This window comes from Microchirus variegatus (genome assembly GCF_963457635.1).
Source record: "Microchirus variegatus genome assembly, chromosome: 3".
Taxonomy (NCBI): Eukaryota; Metazoa; Chordata; class Actinopteri; order Pleuronectiformes; family Soleidae; genus Microchirus; species Microchirus variegatus.
This window is the reverse complement of record NC_139804.1, coordinates 22620564-22639223: the sequence shown is the minus strand read 5'-3', so window position 1 is coordinate 22639223 and position 18660 is coordinate 22620564. Positions and strand designations below refer to the sequence as shown.

At 40.1% G+C, this 18660-nt stretch overlaps 1 protein-coding gene across 1 annotated transcript in view; it reads left to right on the top strand.

The window, feature by feature from the left end:
• Window positions 1-17997, top strand: part of rap1gap2a (RAP1 GTPase activating protein 2a) — a 39694-nt gene extending 21697 nt beyond the window's left edge. Inside the window, exons 3-22 of the mRNA XM_083886697.1 lie at window positions 1776-1811; window positions 4949-4981; window positions 5875-6096; window positions 6185-6288; window positions 7366-7444; window positions 8806-8859; window positions 9936-10019; window positions 10143-10243; window positions 10567-10696; window positions 10955-11110; window positions 11421-11492; window positions 12658-12744; window positions 12890-13030; window positions 13936-14085; window positions 15077-15189; window positions 15299-15397; window positions 15520-15640; window positions 16879-16981; window positions 17109-17179; window positions 17291-17997. Coding sequence (XP_083742823.1) covers window positions 1776-1811; window positions 4949-4981; window positions 5875-6096; window positions 6185-6288; window positions 7366-7444; window positions 8806-8859; window positions 9936-10019; window positions 10143-10243; window positions 10567-10696; window positions 10955-11110; window positions 11421-11492; window positions 12658-12744; window positions 12890-13030; window positions 13936-14085; window positions 15077-15189; window positions 15299-15397; window positions 15520-15640; window positions 16879-16981; window positions 17109-17179; window positions 17291-17299 — 1965 coding nt within the window. The 3' untranslated portion in view covers window positions 17300-17997. The remainder of the gene's footprint in view (window positions 1-1775; window positions 1812-4948; window positions 4982-5874; window positions 6097-6184; window positions 6289-7365; window positions 7445-8805; window positions 8860-9935; window positions 10020-10142; window positions 10244-10566; window positions 10697-10954; window positions 11111-11420; window positions 11493-12657; window positions 12745-12889; window positions 13031-13935; window positions 14086-15076; window positions 15190-15298; window positions 15398-15519; window positions 15641-16878; window positions 16982-17108; window positions 17180-17290) is intronic.
• The last annotated feature ends 663 nt before the right edge of the window (window positions 17998-18660 follow it).

The window sequence follows — 18660 nt, the reverse complement described above, 5'->3', positions numbered from 1 at the left end:
TTGTTTGTTTGTTTTAAAAAAAGGAACAAAGTGCATTCCATATCTGTTGAATACGGGTTATCTTTCAAATACGGAACAAATCCATTTTTTTTTACGCAATGGTTGGCAACCCTAATCCATGGGCTTGTCCATGCAGGCAAACTAACCCAATCCACAGGAAAAGCCACCAAAGTCCAAATGATCTAAATCCCAGCATTTTACACATGATTGTTGCACACCAGACGGTAATGCCAAGGAAACAAAACACAGGGAGGGGGAGATGAAAACGGACACAAAGAAGATGTTTTTTTTTAGTGACAATGGAGGACAAAAACATGCTAAACCGACCTTTTGAGCGGATATTCACGAAACCAAAGCATCTGAAATGCAGGTATCACACACAAGTGTCTGTCATCATGTTTGTCACAGTAGTGATGTTATAAAGCAAGTTGTTCAGCTCTGCAGTGTGAAAAAGACAATTTTCTTGACATCTACTAGTCTTTGCACCCCTACTGTAGGAGGCATAAGCAGTTTACAAAAGAAGTGAACAGAAGAAACAAACCTAATGTGAGGCTGAGATATGAAAGACAAAGCAGCAAAGAGACAGAGAGGTTTCTCTTGTCCTTGCTGTCCTCTGCTCACTGTAGGAGAGGTAGCTGATGATTGAGCACACTGTCAGCAGTTCAGGAGGAGCAAACCCAAACACCATCAGGACCAGCTGCATCAGTGTCTTTGAAAGTAGAATACTGTTACATGATACGTTCAAAAGGAAGGAAGATGTTAAAGCTGCAACTCACACATCTAACAGATATGGCAATTTAGTGTTGACTCTGCAGGTCCGTCTGTATCACTGTATCATGTTTCAGCAACTGGTTAATATTAACCAGTGTGAGTGTGAGCATGTTGTGCAAGTGTAGTGTGCGGCTGTGGAATTGCGGTGACAGATTTATAGATTTTCACCAAAGTGCAGGTAACCGGTGTCGAGCGGAGGCTTTTTTTTCCATTTATTACAGCAGTGCTGTCAAAACGAAGACATGTAGAGTTTTTACTGCCGTCATTCAAAAGACTATAAAACGCCAAGCCTCTGTTCACCTCTCTAGAATGCGTAAAGAGCGGTAAGGCATTATCCTGCAGTTCCTCTTGCTTTTCCTTTTATGGTGCAGCACCTTGACAGGTGTAAGTTAGTATGGTTTTACCATTCAAGCTCAGATGAAGAGAGTCCTGTTTTGTTAACCTTGTGAGTTGGAGGAATGAATGTGATTGAAACTGTGGGAAAATGCTCTGCGCTCTCAGAGTGCCTGCTCTACTTTTTTTTGCAATATTGTGTTTACTGTAGTAGTGTTATTGATTCTGGGCCTCAAATGTTTGTGAACGCTCAAGCCAAGATTTCCTCTGCTCACTTCGCATTAACACATTGTTCATGCACCAAAATGGAAGCACGGAAGACACAAGGCATGCGGACCTCACAGCGTTGTTTATGTGTTGCCGTGGGAGAATGTGTGAATGCAGTCACGGATAAACGTCTGTGAGTCTATATGTGGCCGCCCTGTGAGGAAGTGGTTGCTTATCAGTGCGTGTGCATATGGGTGTGAGCTACCCTGCTATTCTTATACAGCTGTGAAGGAGAGTCACACACAGTCAACCAATGTCATTCTTGTTTGACCTTAACATTTTGGTGTAAATGAATGGGTGATGACAGTGTAGGTGTACTGACAACGTTTGTTTGGTGTCAGCAGATTTTGCTGAGGTTTTGTCACACACCCTGTTTTAAAACTGTTCCTCTGTGTCTCTTTCAGTCTGCAGAGTTCTTCGATATGCTGGAGAGAATGCAGGTATGAAATTCTCATTTCTCTTAATTCTCAAACTATTGTATTTTCTACTACAAACAAGGTATCTTCCCTTTATTACATCTTTTTTTTTAATTAATTCTCCCCTCGTAGTTTAACTAAAAATATTGAGCAGTGTATATTTGCAGTGTGACATTCTATTCAGGAGACAGTTACACTTTGGGTAGAAATCTAATGAGAACATGGTTCAGACCTCTCTTTTCTGCAGCTCAACCAGATACAAACACGAAACAGACGCTGATGATTCAATCAGTGTAGGTCAGCTGGGTTTGGTCTTTTGCTGTCTATGGCTGATGGCCATGCAGGGATCAGAGAAAATCTCTGCAGAGATCTGGACACTTTATGACTATTTTCTCCTTCTCAGTGTGGAATTCATTGATTTTTTTTTTCTTTCCCCTTCTGAACAAAGTCTGTCTCTCTCTGTCCCTCTCAAACTCTTTGTGTGCTATGTGGCTTCAAAGTAAATGGACAGTCTTGAGTAAGGTCACTGGAAATGTTCATAAAAGAAGTGTACAACCATTTACTATTAACACAGCCGATCAGATTTGCTTTGCACACATATTGACCATATTCTAGCTGTCTGAAGTGAACAGATATTGAACAGGAGAGTGAATGGAAGTTGTCTGATACTAAAATAGATTAGCAAATGTAGGTGTTTATGAATCTATCCTCCTGCCAGCACCCATCATTTGTTACATCCGCATACATGTAGATTTTATAAACTGTTACCAAATTCGTTTTATGTCGCTGCAATTAAAAGAGAGAAAAGTCTTGTTGTGTATGATTTCCCTGAAAGAAAATGTACAGGATGCTGAACCCCCGATGAACACAAACTGTGCTTCTAGTGACCGATGCTTTGCTCTCTGTGCTAAAGACCTCATTTGATGTCAAAAACAACTATTAAAACACATTTATGCACACAATGCTGCACTTGGTGACATGTACCTTCCGACAAGGACACTACACTTTGTTTTGACAAAATCCCTCTTATACCATGCCGCTGTTGCAACAATCCACAAAGGAAATTGCCAACAACAAATGCATCACTTGCTGCTTTTAATGAATGTTTTTGTTAAAATTGTTAAAGTTTTAGGAAACGTATGAACATTCAGGGTTGAGTTTGAGGAAACTGGAAAGTACTGAGAGACAGACTCACACACTGTGGGCTTTGTTCTTTACATGCAATTTGTAGACCTTCAATATGAATCATGATTTTCCCCAAAATGACACAGAAGGTGAAATAAAGGAAAATGAAACTTGAGGCAAGGATGTTTTATAGACTGAGCGAAGATGCCACAAGTTATTTGTAAAGTGTGATTTTAGGATGACGGTCACCCTCTCTCCTGCTCACGCACACACACACACACACACACACACACACACACACACACACACACACACACACACACACACACACACACACACACACACACAGTGAGGCTGTGCACCTCATTTGTCTCCTCTGAACCTCAGCTAGCATTGACCTGCTCTGTTGAGCTCTGCCACCTATAAATCCACCTTTTTAAACGGTGTCCAACGTGTGCTCCAATAGTGTAATCTGGATGCCGCTGATAAAGGTCACATTTTTGATCCCCATCTTCTCTCATCCTTTCTTTTCCTCTTCTTTATCGCCTAATATCTCACCCCACTGCCTCTCCCATTTTCCCCCTTTGTGCGCTCTACATCATTGTCTATCTGCCGCTGACTAAAAACTGAAGCCTCTTAGGACGGTGTTTGTGATTGTTCTCGTATTGTGGACAATGAGTCCCCTGTGACTGTCACAGCTGCTCCATCAATATGCACTCAGACATACACACTCCATTTGTGTGTGTGTGTGTGTGTGTGTGTGTGTGTGTGTGTGTGTGTGTGTGTGTGTGTGTGTGTGTGTGTGTGTGTGTGTGTGTGTGTGTGTGTGTGTGTGTGTGTGTGTGTGTGTGTGTGTGTGTGTGTGTGTGTGTGTGTGTGTGTGTACCGAGGGTCCATTAGTCTGTGCTTGTACTGTTCAAATGAATGCTGTCTGAATGCTTGGTATGACTGTATGTGTTTGAAGTAATGGTACGTGTGTCATTCATGTGTTTATTTCCTCAGTTCCTCTTGTTTCTGCCAGACTATGGCTTTTCACATGTGTATATATGTTTATATATACAAGGAGACTGATGAAGGCCTCAGGCTGCATGTCAGCACTGATGTATCCCAATACATAAAATTGGAAAATGAGTGTTTCTATCTGTATTATGTATATAACTGTATAAATCATCTGGCAACAGACATGATGTGATCCATAAAAACAAAAGTTCTATGTCATGTTCTAAGAGTTTTAAAATGCAGGGAAAAGGAAAAAAAAACAGAACTTGCTTTTTGACCCTTGTGCTTTTCCGTCCTCATGCTGCGCTTGGACGCTAATCAGGTGCCTAAACCTGAAGAGACCAAAAAGTGGAAGGTGTGACCAGACACACGCTTGTTCATATCGAGTGTGGATCTCATCCGTTTGTGTTATGTCCTCCATTTCTCTGTGTGACTTCCTTCATCACTGCTTTATCATGCCTGCTCTTGATTGCACTTGTCTCATCTATCTGCCCATGAGGGATGATGAACACCCCTGTGAACATTTTTCAATTTTTTCTCAGGGTTCTTAAAGTACAAAATCAATAGCCTCCTGATCTGATTGATTATAAACTGAATGAACTCCAGCCATCAATTGATCCTCTAAAGCCTGCCAGTATCCCGACCCCTGTCAGAATATAAATGCCCGGCTCTCTGTAGCATCATACTCTCTGTGGTGCAGATGAGCCTCCTCACTTTTTAGAGGTCGTACATCAGAGCTGTACTTTGCTAGCAGGCTGTCAAATGACAAGAGTCGCTGAATCGAAACAGTCCTGACATCATCAAGAGGTGACACACCCTCACTGACATTAGCTGATGACTCTGCATTTCAGGCTGTTGCATCATGACCCAAGAGTCCATTGGCATAATACGCTGTGTTACTCCCTTGTTCCTGTGGTTGTGGTTTGTGTGCTTACAACTGCATCATTGTGGTGAAAATTAGTGACGATCTGTGATGTTAAAATAAGTCTCTCTAACAGTGTGTGTGTGTGTGTTTTTTTTTATCCTCTGTTTAACAGGATGATTATATCCCCTACCCACGGATAGAAGATGTGAGTCATTCATTCACCCACATTACACTTATTACACATGTACATCCCACTTCTCATGTCTAACCTTGAGTTAGGTATTTCCAAAAATAGAGAAAATATTTAAATTATGTTCTGTTTAACCACAGTAAACTTCCTGGCTTGTTATTTTTGAGTTTGGCCTTTTTGTCTTTTTTTAATTATGATTTCATGAGGTATTGACTCATTGTCAACACTGACTTCGCTGAATGTGCTGCTGTTTCAGTGAAGCAGCCTGGGACCTGGACACTCACTGATAACATGGCTGCCAGCAGGGACAGCAGGGAAAACTGATTTTAGCTACTTAACAAAAGGCTCACTGATAAAAATCTACACCTGCTTGGGGCTAGGTTACCTTAAGATTATGTTTAGGTCACCAATAGACAGCCCTTTTCAAGCGAGAAAAAATATGATTGTATACAAACTGCTCTCTGCACCAAGTCCATGGAGAAATTGTAGAGTTTTACATCACATGTGTGGTTAATTCACTGCTGCTTCCATCACTATGTTGCAAATTGTTAGTCTGACTTTGGTGTTTGAAATCATTTGTTTGGATTTAACCTATGGACTGAGCAGTTTTCAAACATCATTTTCCAGCCAGAAAAGGCAGTCGGATGAGGAGATAAAGTGGCATATGCTCAAGATAGACCTAAGCAGGTTTAGACTTTATTATGTGAAACTTTTGTTAAGAGGCTAAAATCAGATTTTCTGCACTCCCTGGTGGCAACCGTGGTATCAGTGAGTGTCAAAATGTGCCATATTTCAAATACCTGAACCATCTTTTCAAATGGCTGTGTCAGTATTTGAATGATTCACAGGTCTTGTGTATTTATTGCATTTTGGCTTTTGTCTGCCTCCCTTGGCCTCTCTGGCACCAGGTCCTGGAGAAGGGTGGTCCATATCCACAGGTAATCCTGCCTCAGTTTGGAGGTTATTGGATTGAGGATGTGGAGGCACCAGCTGGGACCCCCTCCTCTTCAGAGTCTAGTTTCTGTGAGGAAGAGGACAGAGAAGATGGGATGAGCCCCGGTGGGGGGCACAGTTATCGCCTGGAGTGTAACAGCACAGCACGTGCCTACCGCAAACACTTCCTCGGCAAGGTTAGTGTGCTTTTATTAATATGTGAACTGCTGTTGTGTTTGACCTTAAGTCTAACACCTTCTTTCTTATATGCTCGTAAAAATCCAGGAGCACATGAACTACTACTGCACTGGCAGCAGCATTGGCAACCTCATCTTGTCTCTGAAGCACGAGGAGGCCGAAGCGCAAGAGTTCTTACGCATCATGCTCAGGTACAATAAGAGATATACACTGTCATTATGGTCATTATGTGTCTAACATGATAAACAACATAATATTTCTCTTGAGTGTCCCCCTGTTCGTTTAGTGTTTAAACCAAAGTACACTATATTAAAAATGTAAACAAGGCTGTCCATCTACATGAGAAGTAAGGGGATCAAATCAGATAATGCTGACAGAAATATTTTTCCAGCAGCATTTTCATCCAAAATTTTTTGTTGTTTTCCCAGTTCTTGGGCACAGATTATGGGTGGCACTCGGTTAAACATAGGCAAATCACTGCAGCCACAATGAACTTGTCCAGTATGTGTTCTGTATTTATATTGGTCCATTCTTGTCTTGATGACCACTCAATAACTGCTTTCGACTACAGTTTTACCATTCACAAATTCACTCACACATTCATTCAGTGCCTCTACATTCAGTCACACATCTACCCATTCACATGCTGCCAGCACAGTCATCAGGAGCCAAGGGATACATCAGCATGTAGTCTAGAGGCGCCTGGAATTGAACCTCTGACAGTTGGAGACTTGGATTGGCTTCAGCTATGACCCCCAAAAGCAAAACAGTATGATATTAATCGTCAGATTTTTGGGATGAAATCAAGAGGAATACTTGGATCAATGGATGTCCATGGATGTACAAAATGCCATGATAATCCACCTGATATTTGATGTGTATGTCTGGACTAAAGTGACATACTGAATGCAAACATGGCTCAATCACCTGAAAAATAAATGTTTCTGTAGTGCTTTCTGTCATGACTTACTGAGGACAGATATGTGGTTCTGTCGTGGACAACTTTCCTGCAATTATCACATTGGATGACATTTTAATGAAGAGCCGACTAAAAGAATGAAGAAAATCTCTTTTTTATTGGCTACTGTTGGCACCGCAGAGGAGACTGTAGCCAGGTGATGGCTAATCTCTCCTTTGGCAGCTGACAGCTAGCGATGCTGTTGGTTCTGTTGACAGCATTATTCTACACTTGGTATTAATCAGCCTATCATTTGCTGCAGTTTTTTTTTTTCGGTGTGTTGTTGAAACAAATCTCACTGCTGTTGCAGGTCGAGGGCCAAAACAGTCCATGACAGGATTTCTTTAGCCGGCATCAACCAGCTGCCCAGTGTGCCTCAGATTGCCAAGGTAATGTGTCTGACAAGAGCATGATATACCGAACAAAGATAATGGGAAGTGTAAGTGGATGATATACTGTATTTTAATGGCTCAAGGAGGAGCTGGAGGAAGACGGATATATTTTTAGGAGCTTACTGACTTCATACTTTGTTCACAGCAGCAATTGAGGATTTTTATTATTAGTTTTTCAAACACATAAAACCATAATTCAGCACAAGATGTAATATCACAGTTGATAACAAAGCAAACGGAACAGAATAGATGTGCACATATTGTAGGGCGCCACAAGTAAATTAAGACAAACTGATAAAGTGAGAAAAAAGTTTCACTAACATATTTTCACCTTTTGAGTTTTTTATTTGTCCATTTCTGCGTTTAAATGAATTAAAAATATTTAAAAGACACTGTATCATCAACCAATGACTATATTCATTCTTGATTAATTCATTTGCTGATTATACCTCAATTCAGTAAATGGTGGAAAATGTCAGTTGGTTTTTCCCAAAATCCTAAAATTCACTTCCACCAACAAATAACCAGAATATATTTACACTTAAGAAGGTGAAATCAGACATTTTATCATTTATTTGTATACTAATCAGTAAGTAGATTGACTTTTGTAGCTTGACTCTAAATGATAAACCTTATCATATCATAAATGGCCTGTTGAAACGGCAAACAAACAGCTCTAAAAGTTTTAGATAGAAACCCAAAACTTACCACCACTGTCAGATCATGAAGAAACGTGAACCGATAAACTGTGAAATACACTGAATCTGTTTTGATATAGAAAAACGTTTTATGGCCTAGCTCCACTTTCACTGCAAGAATTTATTAAAAAGAATTCCAGCAGGTCGATCAGAGTTCATGAGGAGATTGTACTGTCCCCTTCGGGAAAAGTGCCTTTGGACGTAGCTCGAATTTCATTTCCAACATCTCAAACATGGAACACAGTAACAAGTGCAACTCCTGCAAACTCATTTACCAAACACCTAAAATCATGGCTGCTATCACAATTGTCTGTTATTGCTATTATGTTTTGTTTTATTTATCCAACCTATTCTTATTTATTCGAGACCATCAACCTGTCCAACATGTTCAATGTTGGCTGATATACACGCTGTCCCTGACTTCCAACAGTTATTATCAGTCATTACAGGCCCCATTTTGCACTTGACAAAAGACATGTCACTGATTTATCCTGTCGTGGATGGAAATGTGTCATTAGGATTTTTAGACGATAAATTTTGGTGCATTACTGAATGGCATCTTTCCCTCTCTGAGCCACACAGCAGATGCAGCTTCCACTCTATACATTTTAAATGATATCAATCAATTGCAACAAGTCTCTTTCTTTTTTTTTCTTTCAGCTTCTGTGTGACGATGCCACAGGGCTTAAGTTCAATCCAGTCCTGTACCCTCGGGTGAGTTTAAAACTCAGTATGTCTCTCTGCGTCTGCTTCTGTTTACAGGCGTAGACTCAAAACTGATCCCTGCTTCTGAAAATGCTGTTTATTTGTCACAATTATATAATAACCTTGATCAAGGTCATTTAAATAATTAAATAAAGTAAACATTACCTGATGCAGTGTTCAGTTTACCAGGATTATTGTATTTTATTTTATGTTGTTTTATTGTTTTAACCTGGAAGAAGTCCCAGTGAGATTTAAGAGACAGGGAGCAGCATAAATAAAACATCACGTTGCAGGCATAAAAGACAGCAGAAGACTAAATATATAAATGAATGAATACATAAATTAACATTTAAGGAATTTAATTTCTTAACCAGCACAAAAAACTGTGACATCTCAGGGAAAATGCCTCCGCTTCTTTAATTCTGAGTTAAGAAGCATTAAGTGAGATTAACTCCTTCTGTAGCTCAGTCCATGCCGCAGGTGCAGAATGTACCAGAATCATTTTTTGCCAGACATTTGGAAGAGAAAGTCAGCCCTGAGAATGCAGAGAGAATTTACCATTACTTCTCTGTGCAACAACAAAATAAAGGTTATGCAGGAGCAGACCAAGAATCACTTGAGCTTACCAGCCTTCATTAACGTTTCAGCCTCCTGTGTCTCCATATCAGAAGAAATAGAGCATGACTTATCACATTTAGCCCTCACCCCCCCTCACTGCGCCAACATTGCCTTTTTCCTCCATAAGTACATTGTACAAAACGGTCGACGAAAAGTTTCTAAAACGGAAATGATAGACCTGCTTCTCCTCCAGTGAGCCCTGTGGTGTAGTGCGATGGAGCAAGATTTCAGTCTCTGCCTGAGGAAAGGAAAAAAAAAAAAAAAAAATTGTCTCTGTCTGCAAGAGGCAGTGACAGGATCACTGGCCTCGCTGGGGGCCGTGACAATTTGTCACATGTCAGCCCTTCGTAACAAGGGCCCAATACACCTGCCCTGGGGACATTATGTGGAGGAGGAAAACATGTTTTTCTAACGACTCTTGCAACACGCCTGTAGCATAGCATCTCATTGTTTCTGTTAATGCACAGGGATCCCAGTTGATAGTGGCTTATGACGAGCATGAGTTGAACAACACCTTCAAATTTGGAGTCATCTACCAAAAGTTTGGACAGGTGAGCATTGTTAATGTCAGTGTTTTGCATGTTTCCATCACAGGCAACATCTGATCTTCACTAAATATCTTTCTCTCCAATTTTTTTTTCGTTCTCTACCACTCCCTCGTCACTTTCTCTCAGACATCAGAGGAAGAGTTGTTTGGAAACAATGAGGAGACGCCAGCTTTCAAGGAGTTTCTCAGCATCCTGGGTGAAAACATTGACCTTCAGGACTTCAAAGGGTAAGAGAAGGAGTGTGATTGAATAGCCCAAAATGATGAACATGAAGGCATGATTCCATGGTAAAATAAAAATATATGAAGAATTGGTATTGACCTCAGCCTAAAGTGAAGATAAATTGCAGAGAGAAAAAGATACTACAAAAAATAAAGTGCATAAATCATGTATCGCCTTACAGGATTGTTCTATGTTGCAGTGTGTCACTTTAAAAAGTATTAACTGTAAGAGAAGCTTTAAACTGTTGTTTAAACACAGGGAATGAAATCTTATCACTGAAGTCTGGAGATAGAGAAAACATGACACTCATGCTTTGATTTCGTAACAGGTTTCGCGGTGGGTTGGACGTATCCCACGGACAGACGGGGTCTGAATCTGTCTACACTGTCTTCAGACAGAGGGAGATTATGTTCCACGTTTCTACCAAGCTTCCCTACACTGAGGGAGACGTCCAGCAGGTGCGTCACTTTAACGCTGGATTTATCAGTGTTATAACAAAGGCACAGCTGCAGTGACTCAAACATATCAATACATGACAATCTGTCAAATTGCTGTTATAAATCAACTCTTTTTTATAAGCCACAAAAATCCCACTTAGAAACATAAAAAAAAACATCCCTGCTGGTATACGTGTCATAGAAGACGAACTATGCTCCACAAACACAGAATGAAATCTGCTGACCCACTAATAAATATTTTCTCTTTTGCTTCCTCAGCTCCAGAGGAAAAGGCACATAGGAAATGACATTGTGGCCGCGGTCTTCCAGGAAGGGCCCACGCCGTTTGTTCCAGACATGATTGCCTCCAACTTCTTGCATGCTTATGTGCTGGTGCAGGCTGAGAACCCATGTACAGAAAACACAACGTACAAGGTAGAGACCCTGACCTCTGTGCTTGTGCAGCATGATGCTCAGCAACAACTGTGAATGAAAAAGATTTAGAAACTGTGTGAGAAAGGGACAGTGTCTCAATAGTCAAGTGTCCATATGTCAGTTGCACACTTGCAGGATGCAGCCTTGACTATCTGAGACTCAGCTACTGTGTTCGAAACACTGCCAGTGGTCCTGGCAGCAAAGTCCACACGGATATTACTAGGGAAAAAAGGCGACTGAATCATTTAACACTGGTGATGACAGTGTGTTAAACTTGAGCACTCCTGACTCACTCCTTTCATCTGTAAAGGTGTCTGTAACTGCGAGGGAGGACGTACCTCCTTTTGGACCGCTTCTCCCAAACCCGGCAGTCTTCAAGAAGGTGAGTGACAGAGTTGAGTCTCAGCTTCTTTTATAAATGACCTCCAGACTTTTCAACTTCAATGTCTCAGCTGAAAGGCTGATTATTTTTTGAATCATTCCCACACAGCCACCAATCTCACACTTTAGCAGGACAAAGAATGTGACCTCTTACGATTTAAAGTAGACTGAGCTGTGTTTACGTAAAAATCATCAGGTAGAGTTGGACAAAAACAATATGACAAAATGAATGGAAAATCTGGCTAATTCAATGTCCAGTATGAAATATTTGCGAGGGTTTATTGACAGAAATAGTATATACTACCCATAAGAATGTTTGTATGGAGCACCAAACCTGACGTAATAATCAATAAATACAGGAATAAATATATAAATGCATAAATAAATACATGCTCTACATTTATTTCTACATTTCTGTTCACCTACATTTATTTATTTATTCCTTTATTTATTTATTATTACGTCAGGTTTGGTCCTCCATATGTTTGATTGGTGTATAATAACATTATTATTATTATTATTATTATTATTGTTATTTTTATTATTATTATTAATAATAATAATAATAATAATAATAATAATAATAATAATAATAATAATAATAATAATAATAACAACAATAATAATAATAATATAAAATAATGTTTTTCATAGAAGCCTTTTACATGTACTTGAGGCAAGGAACTTTGACAGGAAGCGTATTAAGCAAACAACAACATTCTTTCTGGTATGCGAAGGCCACCATATTTTCCTGCAGGAGATCAGAAATCATCATCAATTCTCAAACATTTGATATTTAATGAGATATGATTTAAAATAGACTACAGTGTGTCCAAGACTCTACAACATGTTTAAAATGTGTACCTGTCCTTTTTATCTTCCATTTCAACACCAGAAAGAGTTACAGAAACATATGTATCACTCAAATGCTCTGGCTACATAGATAAAATGTGCAGTGTAATAGTACTATCAGAGAGAACCTGAGGGGATGGGTATTTTTTTCTTTCTTCTTGCTGATGCGTGTGATTAAACACATGGTGCTGCAAAAATATAATCTGTATGATGTTGATAAAGGTCACATTGTCCTTTCTTCGCCACTGCCCTCCACTCCCATTGTTCCTCAACTCCACCTCTCTCTTCCTCCCTCTCCTCTTCTCTCCCTCCAGGGTCCTGAGTTTCGAGACTTCCTGCTGACAAAGTTGATCAATGCTGAAAATGCCTGCTACAAATCCGACAAATTCGCCAAACTGGAGGTGACACTTACTCACGCAGCCGCACTCAAAACACCCCAGCATGCCACCAATCGCTGTTCAGCATCATCTATAATCATCATCATAATCAACATCCCAATCATGTCCCTACATGGGTTTCATTTTCATGTGTGCGAATTGATTTCAGGGGCGAACGCGAGCAGCGCTGCTTGACAACCTCCATGATGAGCTGCACAGGCAGAGTCAGGCCACGCTGGGCCTGGGCCAGGCAGGAGACGAGGACAAGCTGGAGAATGGGGGACACGGGGGACTGCTAGAGTCTTTCAAGGTGAATATGACCGCGGACAAAACTGAAACAGTCATAATAAAACTTATTTTAACTCATAACGTTTATTTCACCTCATCCAGTAGAAGCGCACAAAATATTTTGTCACTTGTCACAAAGTCAATGTGTGACAAATTGCTATTGTGACTCTTTCTTCTTTATTTTCCCCTCATTTTGTCATCTCACTCTTTTATTCCCATCATTGACTGTGCCTTCACTTTTTTTGTCTACAACTGAAGAAAGGAAATTGATGTTATTTCACACCACTGCAATATTCTCTTTGACCTTCGGAAGTTTCAGAGACAAATGTGTGATTTTGATGTGATAATTTGGTTCTCTTCGCAGGCATTATGGACAGCTACTTTGCATTTCCTTCAGTCAGTCCCAGGGGGTGCTGTTCTCATTGTTCTCATGGCAGTTACTGTGTATTACATGTGTGCACTGCTGTAAAATGCAACGTGGAATCGCCATTTGATCAATAAACTGTTATTTTTATGACGTTTTTGTGTTTCTGCTTTAAAACTGAAAATAATGAATTCTGCATTGATAGAAAAAACAAGCTTCTGTTGAAATTGGAATATAATTTGACATGTCTTTAATTTTTACGAGCAAGAATTTATTGTGGATTCACCAAAACTGCTATTATTATTATGGAGATCAATTAGAAAACAATTCATTAAAATTCAGAGGATTACAACAGCACATGTATCCATGCACTCCATCTCACTCGTTTCTTGGAGAATTGCACTCTCTGGTGGTGGCATCTTTAACGCTTTTTCTATTTTAACTGCTTTTACTTTGCTGTCCCTCCACATATACTTTTACCAATTACCTGCATCGGCTTGTTTTACTCCGCACCCCTCTTTCTCCTTCATCCACTGTTTCTCTGTTTTATCTTTCTGGTCCAGAGAGCCATGCGTGTCAGAAGCCACTCCATGGAGACCATGGTTGGGTCTCAGCGTCATAGGAGCCCCGGGGTAGGAGGTGGGGTACCAGCCAGCCTTAGCGGTGGAGGACTGCCGCAGAGCACCAGCGAATGCACAAAGAGCACTTTTAATGTGAGTGGTATCAGCAATGGAATGGAGTGAGAAATGAGGAAGATTACTTTTTTGGTGAGGGTTACTTTAGACTTCAGTTTCAGTTCCTGTCTGATGTGTCTTAAAACACACTCACCATCTCCAATCTCTGCTGAAAAAGCGTTGGTGGCTCATTTCTCCTGTCCATAGTTTAATACATGATCAAGACCAATTACAAATCAAAGTAGAACACAGGTGTTACAAATCGTATAGGTGCAAAATTTCCTGTTTTATTGTCTTTTCAGTGTTAACACTCACTCATCTCATCTTCTGCCGCTTTATCCTCCACATGAGGGTCGCTGGTGCTAATCCCGGCTGACATAGGGCAAAAAGCGGGGTACACCCTGGACAGTTCGCCTGTCCATCACAGGGCCACATATAGAGACAAACAACCATTCACTCTCACACCTACGGGCAATTTGCCTAATCCCCAAGTAGGTTTTTGGACTGTGGGAGGAAACCGGAGAACCCTGAGAAAACCCACGCCCACACGGGGAGTTGAAGAACACAAAAAAGAAATAATTAAAAAACAAAAGTAGAAAATGAAGCTGCATAATAGCCACATCAGGACTGAATACAGCATCAGCAGTGTATGACGAGCAGCATTGGCATTTGGGAGTTTAAAATCATATTTAAAATATGAACAAAATATAGATTTTATACATTTTCGTTGCCTTAGAAAAAGCCTTTTATGTATGCTTTGCGGAGGCCACCTCCCTCTTTCTGCAGCAGTTTTATTTGGAAGCTTACTGTGCAAATTAAGAAGTAACAGCTCCACCCATGTAAATGTGATGCGTTAACCAACAAAGAAGAAGCGGAGAATGCCAGAGAGAGTGCAGTTGTGAAACATCCTTCCTGTTATACAAAGGCCACCTCGTGGAACATGTTTGGGGTGGAAAAGGATCGGTGAGCTGAGCGTGATTTGATGAAATTGTATATAACTCAAAACCTCATTCTTTCATGTGATCTTCAGCCTCCCGTGTTGCCAGGCAAGTCTCCTCTGAAGAGTCCAGTGAAGCGGCGGTCAGGTCTCTTCCCTCGTCTGCACTCCAGCACAGAAATACCTTCAGACAAACACACGCGCAGGTTGGTCTTACTGTTTAACATCCTGGTCTCTATTCTTGTTTAACTGAAGGTAGCTATGGCCCAGACAGTCTTGGTGGTGTTATTACTGAGATGATTCCTTTATCTGCAGTGACCAAAAGCCTGCAGAGACCTGCCCACTGTCCCAAGAAGTGAGATCAGAGACATCGTCTAATCCCAGCTCTCCTGAGATCTGCCCCAACAAGGAGAGGTGAGACCAAAGTTATTTTGTTATTCCCCCAAAGTCAAAGTTAATGATGTAAATCTTATGAGAGATTCATTCTGCGAGTCCTCTCCACATGATCTGATCCTCTGCTTCTCCTTCCTCCCCAGGCCGTTTATGAAGATGAAGGAGTGCAGTGGCGGTCGGCCAAACATATCTCGTTCTTCGTCCAGCACCAGCAGCTTCAGCAGCACCACAGGTGAAACCGAAGCTCTGGAAGAACTGGACCCAGTGAGTGCAACGTTCAAGTTTGTTAACGACAACCGTACATCGTAGTGAGCTTGTATTTATAAAAGTAAATGGAGACGCTGATTGTTTGGCAACAAGTGGAGAGAGCAGAACTGGCAGCATGTTCTTAAATGAGTGTGAGGTTGTTGGAAGTGTCTTTCACAGCTTTCACAGATGAAGGAGTCTGTAATTACAGCTGTCTAATAGAGAGGGTTGAATGTCAGCGCATTGATTATAATGATTACACTTGCTGTGCATCTAAAGAGCCTGCCTCTCCATTTACTTTTTCTCTGTTCCGAGTGAGTTTTAAGTTGTCGAGCTTATTATTAAGGAGCAGAGAAAATGGTTCCAGTAGGTTTTCCGTGCATGATGCAGCAGTGAGCTAAACGAGTGATAAGTAGAAGGGCGGAAGTGATATCATGGATTAAAAGAAAGTGTAATTTAATATGTTATAGTAAATCCTCAAAATCCATTAGTTCACGGTCTTTAAAAGGACTTTCAAAGGTCTTTAAATGCAAAGTGTATAATTTCTGCCACTAGAGGGCTCTCAGTCAAAACTAAAACTATGTTGGGATGCAGCGAGGGATCATGGGAATTGCTGTCTTGTTTTTGTTTTTTTCCTGTATAGAAATATGAATGTTTTAAGGTATTGTAATGCAGAAATGTTTCATATTATATTTTAGTAATACATGATTATTATTAGAAGTTATTGTTCCTATAGCAGTTAGATGAGGACATTTATTATGTATACAACTTATTCTGTATATATTATTTTATATATATGTACATATACGTATACATATATACGTATATATGTGTCTATATATGTGTATATAAATACATATATACGTATATATGTGTATATATATATATACATATATGTGTATATTTATACATATATACGTATATATGTGTATATTTATACATATGTGTATATTTATACATATATACGTATATATGTGTATATTTATACATATGTGTATATATATACATATATACGTATATGTGTATATATGTGTATATATATGTGTGTGTATATATGTACATATACATATATACATACATCTAACTGCAGCCTAGAAAGTTTAACCTTGGTGATTAAAATAATTTCCTCGTTTCCACTCAACTTCCAACTGATCCTTCAATGACTGATTTATCTGAGAGAAACGTCACTTCTTTTCCTCCTCCGCCTCTTCCTTTTTGTTAAATCTGTGCTTTTCTCTTCTCTCTTGTTCTCTTAGGTTAGTCACCCCTCTATAGCTTCCTCCTCTGCCTTTAGCCCTTCGCTTAGTGTGGACAGCCAGGGATCAGGTACTCCTGTCATTATGTGCCGCAGTCCGACAGGTAAACGTTTTATTCTCAAACAGAAACACAATCGACACAAGTCCGACTAAATCTCACAAAGTTTTGTTATCTGTAACTGGGATTTTCTTTCCTTTCCTGTCTATTTCCTTCTTGGTGACTGTTACAGATGGGAAAAATAAAACGTCACCAAGGTCAAACTTGAAGTTCCGCTTTGACAAAATAAGCCACTCATCAGCTGTAAGTCTTACATTTGACATTTTTCTGGGGAGCACATTTTGACACATAGTATTTTAAGTGTTTCCTGCCTCAAAGCATTAATTATATGCCTCTCTGTTCACTTTTTTTCAGTCCGAGTAGCTCTGCGGAACAAACTTGCATAACAAAGGGACAACACTGGCTGATGGAGCTGCAGAAATAATAATAGTTTCAAAAATGTATGAAATCATGGCAACAACCACATAATCACTGTAGAACCTCTTCCCTCAAGCCAAGGATAATCTGACATTATCACAAACTGCAACAATACTGTGAGTGTACAGGGAGGAGAAACAGCTGAATTTCTTTGAACCAAATTTCAGTGGCAGAAAATTATTCAATGTTCAAAGTTGCTGCGTCTCAGTTGTTAATTATTCACATTATATTTACGTTATGGCGTGGCTGTAATACTGTGATGGCACAAGCTCAGCTAGTCTGTGCCTCAGCTTCTTCTCAAGCTTCTTGTTTATTGGAGAGAGAGAGGCGAGCGGTAACGCAGGACTGTTACTCGTCGTAAATGAACTGCTGAGTGATCGGGCCTTTAAGAGTCGTCGGAAAACAAAATGTTTGTTCCTTTTGCCTTTGACCTTGAGTGGTACGTCGCGCAACAGTTCCTCTTTTGCCTAAATGAAGTACACAGTCATTCACAGGAACTTCACGTACTGTAGATCAACAGTAGGGAAACCTTGGAGGTGGCAACACTGGGAGTCTTAATTATCCACTGTAGGGTCTGAACTTGTGCTTTGCATTGAAACAAAAAAATGCTTTTTTTGTGGGGAACAAAAAGCTTTCGTAACCTTGTCAGCTGCTGCATTGTGTCTACTGCGCTGTTAGGGTTAGGCTGAACTTCAGTCAATACTGTCACAGAATTTAGTTTACTTCAAGTCCCTGGACTCAAGTGCTTAGTTAGTGGAAGTTGGCTCACATCAGGCACAATAGTCGGCTCTGCCAAAACATTTTGCCATTAGCATTTTTTTAGCCAAAGCTGCGCCTTACAATCTGTCAAAAGTCCTTTCAACCACTGATGCTATCTCTCTCTCTTTCCCCCTCTCTTTCTGTCACTGTGTGAGAGGATGAGAATATTCTGGATCTGGTTACAGTTGTGCGTAGCCGATCGACTCCCTCATTTGCTGAAAATACTTGTTGCACTTAACTGACAAAACATTTCACCCTCTGATACCTCCCACTGAAGCTTGCTCTGTGTACCTAGGTCTATGTTTGGTGAAACTTATAAACAGGAACGTCTCCGTGGTTTTTAGGTTTGCCGGCATGTGCGCTGATGAAGATGACTTGAAAAAAAAAAACAATGCTTCAAGTTAAAGTGAACATTCAAACCAACTTTGGACAAAAAAAACTTGGAATGTGAACTTTGAGCTTCTTTTTTTTGTACTTTTTGTTCTTTATTAGTTATTGTTACAAATTCCCTTAGAAGTGAATTGAAAAGCGTACAAGCACAACAGGAC